We start from the raw sequence: 15142 nt of genomic DNA on the forward strand, positions 1-15142 counted from the left end.
TAAAAATGTTTTTGTTGTTAGTGTGTTGTTTAATTTGTACCTGTGGATGGTATAAATTGCCTGTGCCACTGTGGCAGGTTATTCCCTTTTCAGAGCTAAAAAAGATCCTTGTTTTCTTTGAGTGCTCATGATGGAACGTAAATGCCTTGAGTCACTGTGACATTTTGCTTCTTGATTGTTGATGGTTTAAAACATTTGAAGAACTATTGCCACCAGAGGTGATCAATCAAATTGTCAGCCTCGTCTTAAATCATTAGCATGCTGTAGCCAATATAAAATTAGCAGCTCAATGCAGCTTGACTAATTTGACAGCTTGTTGTATATCTGGGTCAGAAAACAAGAATAACTGTGGCCTACCTCCCACTTGATGGAGACTCATTGTTGTCAAGCTCTCCCTTAGTCCAAGTGATGTTTTAGTTTGGCTGTTAAATCCATTTGGAAAATAAGTATCCGGAAAATCCATAATCCAACAGCAAAACAAAAGTTTGTCTAGTATTCCAGCTGTAAAGAGAATGATGTTTGCAAGCGATAATCCTGTTCCCACAGCACGGCAGAGCATCTGCACCGCTCAGGCAGCATGACTGACTGCTAGCAGAGTGACCTGCTCTGGGTTTAGCTGTTGGCATTAGCCCGGCTTTACAAAGACACTGATTGTCCACCTTGAGAGAGGCAGCTATACCCAGGAGCAGCGGATAGGTTTGCAGTCCCAGCGGGAAACTGAATTATTTTTGCAAGAATTTGGGTCTTTATTTGAGGCCTGGGCAGAGGAATGTCGTCCTCTCTGGTTGCAGACACAGAGGAGGCTCTGTTTGCTGAGAGGGACTCACTCAGCAGCTGACTTTACACTGAGGGTAAATATCAAAGGGATGTGGGTTTTTAGTGATAGTTTATAAGAAGACACTAAAGTTGTTGTTTAGTCATGAGGGTAGTTTTGTTAGTAGTGAAGATTGTGAAGGATCTGCTGCTGAGATTTTTTCACATCAACCCCTATTATTGTAGCTGATGTATCAGGAATTCTTACTTGAATCTGTCAGGCCTAAAAATTCAGATAACAATGTTTTAACATGTGTTGCTCTACCTCCCCCTTCACCCTCTTTTTCATAGAGGAGAAGAGAAGAAGATAAGAACAAAGACAATTCATGTTTTTCTCCTATCTTTATTTTAGCACCCAACTAGCATTACTCCTCCTCATCCAAATCTAGTCTCAACTGCTTCATCTGACAACTTCCTTTTACTGTCTTTCACAAACTCAGTCCCTGCACTCCCAGCTCTCCCAGTGATGAGACGCTGGTCTTGCTATGAACCATCTTCATCATCACATTTCTACCAGACGAACCCAAACTTTTAATCGTCACTGTTCAGCTTCTGCCCCTTATTCTGCATATCCAAAAGACTTATCAAGTCAAAGTCAAAGTCAACTTTATTGTCAATTTCAAAATATGCCAGACATACAGTTGAATCGAAATTGCGTTTGTCTCCGTCCCACGGTGCAATACAACCAAAATAAGGTAAAATATGATAAGGTAAAATAGATAAAATAAAATGAGGTAAAATAAGATAAACAATATTTACAGTAATAAATTCTAAATTGTGCAAAAGGTACAAAATGGTAAATAAAATAAAATACCATTTAAAGAAAAAGTATACTTGTGCAATATGTGCAATGTGCAGTAAACTGAGTGTTTGAATAGTTACCCCCAGAGTTATTAGTCCAGAGTTCTTGGTGGCAAACGGGAGGGGGTTTCAACGTCGAGTGTTCGTGGGGGCAGAGGGGGGGGGGGGGGGGGAGGAAGAGAGGGGAGAGAGTTAAGCTTCCTGACAGCTTGGTGGAAGAAACTGTTTCCCCAGTCTGGTGGAGCCGGCCCGCAGGCTGCGCTACCGTCTCCCCGATGGCAGGAGGCTGAAGAGGCTGTGCGAGGGGTGGGTGGGGTCACGCACAATGCCGGTTGCTTTGCGGGTGAGGCGGGTACCGTAGAGGTCTTATAATTTAATTGGATCACAGCGCGAGAGTTACTAACCTTATTTTATCTATTTATTACCAGTTTTTATTCATCCTCATCCACTTACATTTCTGTTACAAAGCTTCTTTCCTTTGCTCTCGTATTATTCCGCCGAGGTAGGCTAAATGTGTTCACGTGGTTTTTAAAGAGGTGTGTTGTTACCATTAATGGTTTAGTGGAGGCGTTTCTGAATGCAAATGTCCCCGAACATGCACGAGCCTGCTGGTTAAGAACATGTGGGATTTATCAACACTGATTACCGCTGTGCGTACGATCGCCGTCCGCATGTTTGAGAAATACGGATTTTTTTGTACTTAGAAACATTCTAAATTTCATTCGTAAGACCGAATTTAGAACACTTTCTACGCACTGTTGATACATGAGGCCCCTGGACTTTTACGGCTTGAATCTTTAGTTTGTACAGAACTGTTCTGATATTTTGCCGTATCAGTCTAGAACTAATGACAGAGCCTTACGTAAGTCCGGTGTTTTAGTGTGCAGCACTACACCTACACCACCTCTTACAAGGTGTGTATGTGACTTTATTTGGAGCCAGCCTCAAGTGGACACTCGAGGAACTGCAGTTTTTGATGATGCTTTTTTTCAGAAGGTGAAGCGAAACAGACGGGGGGCTCTAAGTTTTCATATGGCCTAAAGTCTTTTCTGGCAGCTTTTATGAGTGTCAGTGGTGTGAGTCCAAGATATTTGAAGGATTCAACATTTCAACAGTAGCATTGTGTTAGTGGGTAACCAGCGTTAGTGATGTTCAACTATGTGCAACTATGGCTGTGTCGTCTGAGTATTTGAAGTATGTGGTAACTGCAAAAAAAAGGAAAACGGTGCAGGAGGATTAAACTCTACACACCTTGATGGAAGACTTTCTTATAGGTCTCAAGAAAAAGTTAGGGAAACATGTCTTCAATATCAGACACCAGTACACCGTTCGTCGTGGTGTAAAGGAAAATGTCAGTGAAGATGAGATTGTCCTGCTCATCGACTTTGCAGAGAACTTCCTCTGCAAATACAGCAGTGAAATCCAAGCAGTTCATTTTGGGGATTCACACAAACAGGCCTCACTTCACACTGGTGTGGCCTAAAGCAAGAAAGGTGTCATTGCAGTCTGCTCTATCATCTCCTCTTTTCACCATGACCCCTCAGCTATCTGGGCTCATCTAGCAAAAGTTCTTACTTACCTCAAGGACCAACATCCCTCTGCTTCAGTACTGCATGTTGTCAGTGATGGGCCGACCACACAATACAGATCCAAGACAAATGTCTACCTGTTAACCAACATTTGTCAAGCCTTTAACCGGCGATTGCGACCTCTCTTTCCTTAATTCAAATCCAGCAGTTTCAAACGCAAGATGTCTTTGTGTTGTTTCCTTCGTGGCCTTGCTTTCCTGTCTATTGTCATCGTTTTTCTTTGTTTAACTCTATTGTGAAAGGAACACGCATATCTCACCTAGAAAGCATTGTGGGATCTCATAGTCCATCTTAGAGAAGATTTCCTGAATGGTGGCGCGCTTAAAGTCGGTCCATTCAACCACGATGTCGACTCAACTATTCTCCCCTTACGGAGCGTGTGATTGGATGAGTGGTGGGTCCGTCAACATCTGTGTTGTATGTATGCTACGATAAGACGAGGCCACACCTGCACTGTATAGGTTAGCTATCTAAAACTACTGCAAATGGAGTATCAGCACCTTGGACAGCGATCAACGTTGGCTCTTACATTTCCATTGCCTAATGTTAAAACACAAATAAATTAATACATTTAAGAAAAAAAAAACAAGGACGGATGATAAATCAAAGCTGTTGCATCATCCTTTTTTGATTATATTCAAATTACTCATTAAATTTTAATTTTAAGTGCCTTAAATGAAATCCCTTGTCTTGTGTAAGCAATCTTTTGATAGGCCTTCATGTATTTCTTAAACAAACCTACATTTTGACAACATTGTTTTTATTCTTCCACTGACACGTTGCTTCTAAATGAAGTTAAATAAATGCGTTTGTCATCGTGATAAAGTGATAGGCTAAATCTCATTTTCTAAATGTAGCTCTAGCGAAAGTTCAGACAGGAAGACTATATTTTGCACACTCGTTTTATTGTTTATGTTCATACCATGTCAAATCACTCCTCCACACATGCTCACTCATTACTTCTCGTAATCATCACCTGGTCACATCTATCAAATAGCACTGCTCCACTCCCTCATTGTTAGCCTGTCACATTGCTGCTGTCTCTTTTAAAAAATGGCTTTCTCTTCCACTAGTTCATTCATGCCATCGTTACGAGCGACCCTCTTTTACTTGTCTCTCCTGATTTAAATAATTTACTCAAACTATTGAAAGAATAGCCCATTAAAACACCCTTTTCTTGTGATACACCTTGTGCAGCCTAACTTGCATCTGAGCAGGCAATGGGGTGTGTCCCACCTCTGTTTCAGGCATAAAAACCCTGAACGGTTTGGCTGCATTGCGGATTTCAGCAACTCTGAATGAACAGACAAAATGACCAGTCTCACTGGTAAGGACATAGCCACAGTCAGAGCCTTCTGGAACACAGTGTCTTTACAAGCGGAGGCCATCGGCACCGATGCTCTGGCCAGGTAAATATGACCCATGACTGAATGATTTAACCTGCTCCAACTCCAATTAATTCAGGCCCCATTGTTTTTACATCCAGGATGCATCCAGGACGTTTACCCCAGGGGTGCAAACTGATCAGGGATGAAAAAGGTGACATGGATCCAAACCACCTAGGGGGGTCCGGGGGCATGCCCCCCCCCCCCCCCCCCTCGGAAAGAATTTTTTTTTTTTTAAATATCAGCTTTAAAATACAGATGATATTTTAGCATTCAGACAAAAGAAGCAGTGCAAACAATAAGAAAAACACAATTGCTTGTCTATATCTATGTTCTGTTTTAACTTTTTGATAAAGCTTCAGTGAAACATGAAGAACCCGTGCTCCCAACCTTCAGTCCCTTTTTATAAATGAGATGAATTTGCAGAACAGGGCTTACCATGTTCCACTAAGGGGTGATGTGAAGGGCAGTCACTATGCAAGTAGCTCTCAGGGCAAGAGTGAGAGCATCATAATACAGTCATCCAGTATGGCAATATTTTCCCATTTTTTCTGTCATAAAATATGTAACATTATCAATATATTAACCTGATGTTTTGCTCCTGCTGATTTTCATTAAGTTTATATTCCCTCTCTTATTACATGTGTTGACCAGCTATCACTTTAATGTTGCTTGTATGTTGCGTCCATTTTGACGATTTACGCCTTTTTTGTCTACGTTTGGATGGGCCGGGGGACAGACACAGTACCTATAGTATAACTACAGTTCGATTCAGAATTACAGCTATAGTGACTGGGAGACAGAGCTAAGGGAGGCGCAGAGAAGCGTGTAAGACTGCAGCTCTGCCTCCTGGTCTGAACTCTGTGTTGTTGTCAAGGTTTTGGACTAATAACCTCTGCTATGTTTCTAGATAATAGAGCTGCACCGTCCAAAGTGGGATGGATGCCGTCTCTAGCTAGCAGACCAGGTTTTCCCCCCAAAAGACTGCCAGTTATCTATGAAGCCCATAACGTTTGCTGGACACCACCTCGACAGCCAGCGGTTGAGTGATGACATGCGGCTATACATGTCATCACTGGTGAAGCTGTATTTCAAGGTGTGGTCCATTATCGCAGGGTCTTTGAATTGGCCAACCATTTCCTGTAAGAGACTCGCTCTGTGAAGGTTAACATGTACAAGTTCATAGCCAGGACTTGGTGGGGCAGCATGTACAACATAATCTGAAACAGGTGGAATAGGAGTGGAAGTGGAGGGGATGGAGATTAGTTCCTCTTTGTCTGTCTGAAGGATAGGCAGGTGTAAAAGAGTATCATCAAGATGACTTGCAAAGGGTCCACCTAGCAATGGACCTATGATGACTTCTGATATGTCACTGAGAGAGGAGAGATCAATAATGACAACAGCAGAAGAGAAAACAGTGGTCTCTGTATTACTTTGCTTATCTGTTTCTGTCGTCTCTGTCTGTTGATTATCTGTTTCCACTGTATCTGTCTGTTTTGTTTCTTCCATTGGCTCAGCTTGTTTTTCAACTTCATCATGAATCTCTGTTAAATTTTCATCTTTGTCTACCAGAAGCTCCGTCAGTAAGTAAAATCTTAAGAGCCCCAATTTCAGTGCCTCATACAGCTCTCCCACATTAACAGTATCCTCAAGTTCTGCTTCCTGAAAGTCAACAATGTTGTGACTGAATTCTTCCCATTTTCCCTTTCTTGATTTCCCATTTGAGGAAAAACAGCTGTTTTGCATGTGATATAATGTCTTTTTTTTTGTGGCACTCTCTAATATCAAAGATTCTGCGTCCTCCACCACAGCGTGTTCTCACTTGCTTTCCGTCATGTATCCATCCTAATTCTACTTTTCTTGTCATCTTGGCAGCCAATTTATGATGTCTTAGGTGCTTCCTTGATTGTTTGATGGTACAACTCTCCTCATCAGAATCTTCTTCACCCTTATCTTTGTTGCTGGCTGTCCTCATCTTCCTTCTGAGTTTGCCAAGCAAGGATAGTCTGTTGGCGTCATCTTCATTTTTCTTTAGTTTTCCAAAGCAGAACCGCCTAGCAGCAGTCCGGTCACCGTACGTCGGAATGTAAACAGCCATAGCTGCATCATTCAGTTCTCCAGCTACTGGAGGTGTCAATCTGTAATGAAGTAAAACATAATTTAGTCCATCTAAATGTCAATATATTTCAGTAGCACTATTTGATGTCTTCCAGTAGAAGTATATCATATTCATACCAAAGCTATCAAACATAAAGACACCACGTTAGGGGTGTGATGATACACTCAATACATGTTTCGATACACGATTAGGGATCTTTACTTTTTATCAACATAGATAACATTATTGAGACTCCTTAACAATTCAAGATTTACTCAATACCATTTTCAAGACTTTTCTATCATTATTTGGAGGAAAGAAGACAGTACGTTTCAAAGACATGAACTAGTATTGCTTTTATTTCTTATAGAACATTTTCAGTAGCAATAATTGTTTTTAAATGTAAATAATAATTGCAAACAATACCAAAACACTTATTAATGTCAGTTTAATCTAGATTAAAAATAATGACACAGAGAGATTCACATAAACAGCAGGCTATAGGCCTACTTATATTTAATTCATGTATCCAATATGTCTCTTTAAGGCATAGGCAGCTCGCTCCTACACTGACAGGAGGCTGCACGAATAATGAAGGCATTAATATCTGGCAAAATAAAGTCACAATCAATGAAGTGACTTCTCATTTTCATTTCAAATGTCATTCTTTCATTAATAATGTGGGATTGTGCCCCTCTGCAAAGTTTGGTGGAGTTTACACTTGTTGCGCCAAGCATTTGTGCACCTAGCGGGGTTTGGACTTTGAGAAGCCTCTAGACCAGTGGTACTCAACCTTGTTGGACTCAAGGGCCACACTGGCGAACATTTTTTTGCAAAAGCCACAATCCAAAAATGTCCCTTTCTTTTCCTAAAAGCATTTGAGAAGAGTTTTTATTTCTGCTTTTTGACAATATTCATTAGCAGTACGCTAAAGACTCTCAAATAAGATTTCATGCGTTTTGTTTACACCGTATGCCATTATGATAACAGGTGATTCACCGAGCAGCTGAAAGAAAATATTGAAATGAGAAGCTTCAGTTTTAACAAGAGACATCACTCCTCAGTTGGTGCATTTACAGGCTTGTCATACTGGGGCGGCCGGCTCATCCCCTCACGTATAAAAGTTGTTTAATTGAGGGACTAGAGAAAAGAAGAATAACATACTGTACTCACTGCTTAACTGTGTTTCTAGTTCACGGTCATTTCGGGTAAATTTACATGCAGTATGAAGATACGAGCAGAATAAAGATTGCATTAGCATTAGCATGCTAACACAACAATGCAGCGCGAGTTGTTTTGGTTTCATGCTGGTGCTCAAGGGCGACATCTGCTGGATCAAAACACATAGTAAGCCTTTAAGTTAGCCAGACCCACTTGAACTTAGCGATAACATTACATATGTAACTTAATCGTTCAATATCTGCCTAACGGCTGTGTTAGTAACCTTGTCCCGCTCCAGAGACCGCCATCTTCATCAGACAGCTGGTGGTTTCTGGATCTTTATGTGTGGGATATGCAGGGAAAAACTGGAACATTAACGCTAGCTTAATAAAGTTAGATATAGTAACGTTAACGCTGATGTTTTAGGGATGGCATTAGCATCATTCCTTCCTCTTTTGCACACAAAATGCTAGAACTTACTGCTACATAACATAACCTGTGGGGCAGAGAAGGACAACAATAAAGACCACAACCAACACCCTAATTAAGAGATCTTTTCTCGTTATAATGAGATCTTTATCTCATAATAACAAGAAACCTGGCACAAAAAAAAATTCTCCACATGAATGCAATACGCTTCCGTAGATTCACATTTAGCTGCATCGTTTATTTAAAAACAACAACAACAACAAAAAACATAATAGGTCTGCATAGTTTTAGGAAAGGACTTTAGGAAAGGTAGTCCTAAAGCCAAGAGTGCTGATCCACTAAATGTGTTTCCATTTCTATCTCAGAGTCAGAGACAATTTTACCGCTGTAAGATATCGTTTCAATGTCAGTAACAATGGTAAAAGTATGTTTAGTAGGCTATTAGCAGTATCGTCCAAATTATGTTGCTAAGGGTGGATTTCACATGGACATATTATTTTTAGTGGGTGGTGACTTCATCATCACTTTAGACGGATGGCCACCTAGAACAAAACATTCCTCCTCCTCCAGTCCATTTTGTTTTCTGAGAGATTTATGAGTAGATACATGGATTTTAAAAAAGAACCATGAAATACTAAACTCTATGGTCTGGTCTGATCAAACCTGTACATTTATAGATGATTGGTTAGTTTCTGATTGTTCAGATGGGAAAAATATTAATGTTGCTTGAACTACTCGGAAGTCGTATATTATTCCAGGTCAATTTTAGATAGTAGCTTCCCCTTGTTATTGACAAAAACAAAGACATAGAGATGCTCTTACAATGTCAACCCCATCAGAAAGGGCTGAGAACATACTAAATTCATGACTCCAGAGAGATGTATCGCTTTGAGACAGAATGCTTTCAACCCAAGTAGAGGGTGTATCCCAACTTACCTGCAGCCCTTTCTTTGGACGTGATAAACAAATAGACCTTCGTTGCCATTGTTAGTATCTTCTATATGGTGAAACAGAACTCATTATGTAAAAAAAAAAATGGTGGCTCAAACATTTTAACCATTTTTACCATTCTAATGGTACACTGACGTCACAGAACTTTAAGACAAGCAAAGACTTCTTGTTCCACTAAAGGAAGAGCCTACATTTTAGTTTGTGAACAGTTCCCCTTTTGTTGTTGTAATGCTTTGTAGAATCCAAAGACCTATCTGAACTGTTTATTTTATTATTGTTTTTTTTACCTGTCATTGTTTGTATGTTTATGCATCAGTTGTCAATACCCGTCTGTTTGAGAAAACAGAATATAGGCCTATCTAGATAATAGAAACGGGAGCATAGCATATAGGCCTACAATGATATCATCATACAAAATAAAGTTATTTCCAAAAACAGTTGGTTACAGTTTTCTGAAGCCTAAAATAACATTTAGGAGTTAACATTTCGGCATGGTTAATTTCCCTTAAGCCACTTTAATTGTATTATTTAAATTGTAAAAATATTTGTAGCCTACTTTTTTTTTTCTTTTTTTTTTTTTTTTTACAAGACAGCCTCGTGCAACAGTGTGATGGGCTTTTTACGATCCCACAAGTGGATCCCAACAAGATCATTGGGGAGTTGTTTTTATAGCCTACTCATCAACAACAGCAAGTACAAATCTCTCACTGTAGCTTTACAACAACAACAACAACAACAACCCCAAACGTTTTGGCACATTCCATCAAAAGGAACTTCTGTTGTCAAAAGTAGAATGGTGCAGGGATCACAATTACAAAATGCTGCTCTTAGAAAATACCGAGGCAGGTGAACCTGAGGGGAGGGGGAGTGATATCTGCTGCCCCCCTATGGTCACTGATAGGACGTAAGGACCTCGGACAGCTGCAGGATTCTTACCCCAGCTGCGCCTGTTACAAATCCACTGTGACCTTTCCCAGCAACATTATGGCTAATGTTCATACTAATTCGTTGCCATGTGAGCTGATTTTTGTATCTGAATCATTGTGCTGAATAATAGCGCAGGAATCTGATTGCTATATATGTCTATATTTAAAAATGACCGTGCAGAAAAGATGGCGATTTCGAGGACAATTGAGTCACCTTATGACTTACACTTACACTTTTTCTCATCTTATCAGAATACCTATTTTAAGTTTCTATAGGGTACAATATATATCACAATATTTATATAGTTATTTATATATGGTGGATTATAAAGTCATTTTTAATGTTAACATTAAAGAGCATCAGAAAATATTACATATTGGATTGAGCCATAAGCGAATGAATTTAGCTTATGATAGGCTACCAGTATTTTTAATTCTAACGAATTGATTGTGCCTATAGACAAATCACTGCATTTGGTTAGATTGCCTGAATTGCAGCCAGGAGTATTGACGTCATGTAGAAAACGAGAGTTACTTAATCAACGCAAATGCATTGAGGTTTGTTATTGGCATTTTTTGGCGACATTGATTTGTCATGCTTTTATGGCATGTAAGTGCTTGTACACGACAACGTCTCCAATAAGGAAATCCATAAAAGGAAATATGTAATTTGGAAGCAAGAATGAGTGTTGAGCCTCTTGTATTTAAAAAGGGATGTAAACATCTCATCTCGTGTTTTTTTTCTTTAGTTAGGCTGTATTGAGTTGACACTGAAAATAACATCTCTCTTGAAATTAAAAAAATAATAATAATACATGATGCGCGTCTTTTGGTTGATTGGTTTCATGTTTTACCTGGAAAAGGTGAGCAGTGAGTCCAATAGACCTGTAATTGCAGTTTAGTACGTTTCCGTCTTTCTTGTTCTAAAACCAGTTTGAACAGATATTTTAGCCCATTAGTAGCCTATTTGTTGTATAACAAATTCTCCCCTGATCGTCTTGGAGGATCGCTCGGAACATTGACCAATGTAAGCACAAACCAATCAAACTTTATTTAAGTACTAGCGGGCTAAAATTGCAGTATGCGGATGAGACATCCACGATATCGCAAACGATTAAAGTCAACGGGGCATGAACGACAGTGAAGCAACAACTTCATGCTTTTAAAACTTTATCTGTGCCCCCTCTGAGCGGATCCTCCCCTCAAAGCCCGCATTGCCCTGTAGATAAGCCCTTACTGGCAGGAAGGTTCACCGCATATGACCCCATGTATGTTGCTATAAACAGATAACCCAAAAGCCTATATAATAAATGTAGAGCCTAAATGAAAAGGTCTGAAGTGAGTCATGAGAAGGTTATATGCACTGTAACGTCACGGTTCGCACATCCACATTTTAAACGACATTCTCGTCATTAAAAAAATATTTTATTTCTTAGGCGAATGGCTTTAAATGTTGTCTGTTTCGTGTGTTATAACAATGAAATATTTTATTGTTTAAAGTCTGCCTATAATAATACAAATACACACATATTATGGACAACTGGAATTAATTTAAATGAAGGTATTAATCCCTGACAAATTAGTCAGTTTTGGCTTTTGGATCATCGTTTTCTAACTTCTCTTATGATCCCGCCTTGACTTGTTTCTGTGTCATCATGGCTGCCGCTTAATTTGTGATTAGGCTCACTATTTTTCTTTTAGTTTATTATCGGAATTCGTTGACATTTGTGAGTTATTTAAGAAGCCCAAAGAGTGTTTGGAATTACTGAAGATTAACTTTTGGTTTCGTAGTTTTTCAGAGTCATATTGAGAAGTCTTTTTGGCGTTATCTCATTCAAGCTGCAAGATATGAAACTGTTCCAAATGCCGCGCTATCTTTGAGGTGGGCCGGGTGTGCCCATGCCCTGTTTGATATAAAAGCACCCAGAGTCAGAGCTCTTCACGGCATTTCACCTTCAACCTCAACCAAACAACCAGCAAGATGACTAGTCTCTCCGCCAAAGACAAGGCAACAGTCCAGGCCTTCTGGGCTAGAGTGTCTGGCAAGGCCGGGGAAATCGGCACTGATGCTCTGTCCAGGTAAATATCAACCCAAACAGACTGAAGTGACTTGTTTTTCAGTCTTCCTTTTTACTCATCTACTCTCCCAATTTTGGTGTACAGGATGCTGGTGGTGTACCCCCAGACCAAGATCTACTTCTCCCACTGGAAAGACTTGAGCCCCGGCTCTCCCCAGGTGAAGAAGCACGGAGCTACTGTGATGGGTGGAGTTGCAGAGGCTGTGAAAAAAATTGACGATCTGACAGCTGGTCTTCTGACCCTCAGCGAGCTGCACGCCTTCACTCTGCGTGTGGACCCTGCCAACTTCAAGGTGTGTGGCATAGATGATTCGTGCTGGTTTTCAAACTTATTACATTTATTTACAATGAGATTTGATATTTTTGTTCCCGATTTATTTCTTACCATGTATTTCCTCTCCTGTTTTTAGATTATCGCTCACAACATCCTTGTGGTCTTGGCCATCATGTTCCCCGCCGAATTCACTCCCGAGGTCCATGTGTGCATGGACAAGTTCCTGGCCTCCCTGGCTCGTGCCCTGTCTGAGAAGTACCGATAAACAGCAACATGCAGCATGCAGCTGAAGACGGACGGGCAGCTTGGATAATCCCTGTCAGTCTGAATATTTAAATAAAGTATCAAACGCAGTTGAACTATTTGTTTGGTCTGGTTTTTTTTTAGAAGGGGGTTAATTGAAGCAACACATTCGCACAACTTAAACAGCATTGATATAGATTATGCTACATGCAGGTTTGAATGAATTTGCGGGAAATAACGCAGAAAGAATATTAAGAATTCTTGGACATAACCCGGATGAACACTTTCTCTATCTCTATGATGCTATGAATACGGTATAGACGGATTTTAGATTGTTCAGTTGTGTGTTGTACATCTACCGTAAGAGGTCAAAAAGCTCCAGCAACACTTGTAGTATGAAGAGCAATCTTATTAACTTTACTGGACCCTTAATGGGACTTTATTAATCAAATCGATCTTCATATACTGCTGCTGGAGCTTTCTGACCTCGTCAAGCCTTTCCCGCTCCCAGCACCTTGGTAGTTGGTGAAGTTGTGCCAGAAAACCTTACTGTACATCTACCCTCAAGTCAGGGTCCGTGTCCTTATTTTTTGACTGGGTTGTCCCAATTGGAACACTGACTTGTGCAGGGTTGGCGTAAAATTTGTGTGTGTGTGCACACATTCATGAGAAAATGTCATATTTGCTCTTTCTGTCTCTGCTGATCTTACTCACTATTAAGTGACATAAGACAATGTCAACATTAATCAGGAGGATGACAGGGCGTCGTGCGGTCAGGCAGGTGCTGCCTCGCTGCCATTCAGCTCCAAAAAAAAACTCAATAACTCTCAAACTCATTCTCTGAACAAGCGATACAGTAAACGTGGTAATGTATCTAGAGGCACCTTCCTTTATTTCAAGATTACCACTTTGATCCATCTATTACTGTCGCTCTTTTTGCGAATTCAGTACGGCCGTGTTTCAGTGCACTCAGTCAGCGCACGGGGAATGACAACAGCTGTTCCAAACTTTTTGAGTTCCTTTTGTTCTGTGGATATACTGCTGACATGTGTTTTCCTGCCGGAAATGTTGCTTTATATTGCAAAGTCCTTAACAGCGGAAAAGCGACCATCCCAAATACTACTTTTTCCAAATAAAACGATTACGCGCAAGGCTCCCCAACTTACTGCGGAAACTCTCTGGCTACCTGTTGTTTACCCTTCTGCTTGCGGGAGATGTTCATCTTAATCCCGGGCCAATCGAGGGAGATGTGGGTCCAGATTGCCATCGAGACGCACTCGCGGAGAATATCCATCACTATCCTGAGTTGGATTTTACGCCATACCCTGGCGAGTTTACTGTTTTAAACAACAATCTGCTTGAAACCGAAGCCGCCAGTCTGGGTGAGTTTTATACTGACTTCACTACACCACCAGCGGTCATGTGCAACAAAATAACTGTGGATCAATAAACAGGACAAAGTGCAAAATAAATCGTGCAACTGTGAAACACCGCGGTATTAAACTTTTCAGAATTGTAAACCACGCTCGCATGCTGTGGGATCCTCAGGCTAAACCAAGCGGATTATTAGGGGGACATTTAAATATCCGAAGTGCTGTTCCTAAAAATGATCAGCTACAGCATCTTTTATATGAATCAGACTTGGACTTCCTCTGCTTGTCAGAAACATGGTTGCACGAAAATTCTCCTGCTGACGTATTCAATGTTCACGGCTACAATCTGTTTAGAAGAGGCAGATCTAATGGTCGGGGTGGCGGTGTATTGTTTTATGTCAAAGACAGTATAAATTGTACACAAATTCACTTTTCCTGTGTTAATGACGTGGAATGTATTGTTCTCAAATTAAATCTCTCAGCCCAAATGTCATTCACTATGATTGGAATGTATAGACCATCCACAAAAACTGTTTTTTATGAACAATTGAATGCCCTTCTGAAGGAATGTGATGCTAAAATTAGATTATTTTATTAGGAGATTTTTAATATAAATTGGAGTGATAAAGCTAAAAGGAAAGAGCTAAAACGTGTTACAAGTAATTTTGATTTTAAACAGGTAATCAAAGGGCAGACTAGGATAACTAGAGACACTTATTGATATGGTTTTCACAAACAGGCCAGAAAGAATAAAGACATCCTACAATTTCATCACAGGACTGTCTGACCCCAATATGATTTTGATAGTAAGAAAGTTATCTAAAATGAGATCAAATCTATCAACCCACACAAAGTTAGATCAGTATGGAATTGCTAAGAGTCAATTTCCCAGACTTGATAAGGCAATTAAAGAGGTCAATTAGAATGAACATCTAGTCCATAAAAGTGTTGATGATAACTGTAATTCTTTCATGGTTAAACTTGAAACAATCATACACAGTTTTAAGAGAAAAATTAGGTG

The 15142-nt window shown here is 40.1% G+C and overlaps 1 protein-coding gene across 1 annotated transcript; it reads left to right on the forward strand.

Annotated features, from left to right (window-relative positions):
* The first annotated feature begins 12071 nt into the window (after positions 1-12071).
* Positions 12072-12864, forward strand: LOC132954300 (hemoglobin subunit alpha-1-like). The gene is made up of 3 exons (XM_061026836.1): positions 12072-12232; positions 12317-12524; positions 12642-12864. Exons 1-3 carry the CDS (start codon positions 12135-12137, stop codon positions 12768-12770), a joined length of 435 nt encoding a protein of 144 aa, XP_060882819.1. The 5' UTR covers positions 12072-12134; the 3' UTR covers positions 12771-12864.
* The last annotated feature ends 2278 nt before the right edge of the window (positions 12865-15142 follow it).

Source organism: Labrus mixtus, chromosome 20 (genome assembly GCF_963584025.1).
Source record: "Labrus mixtus chromosome 20, fLabMix1.1, whole genome shotgun sequence".
In the NCBI taxonomy this organism is placed as follows: domain Eukaryota; kingdom Metazoa; phylum Chordata; class Actinopteri; order Labriformes; family Labridae; genus Labrus; species Labrus mixtus.

Bases quoted from the DNA above. Each gene is read 5' to 3' on its own strand.
- LOC132954300 (XM_061026836.1), top strand. From the start codon at position 12,135: ATGACTAGTCTCTCCGCCAAAGACAAGGCAACAGTCCAGGCCTTCTGG. The intron at 12,233-12,316 runs GTAAATATCAAC...TTTGGTGTACAG, and splicing joins GGCACTGATGCTCTGTCCAG to GATGCTGGTGGTGTACCCCC. The intron at 12,525-12,641 runs GTGTGTGGCATA...TCCTGTTTTTAG, and splicing joins TGGACCCTGCCAACTTCAAG to ATTATCGCTCACAACATCCT.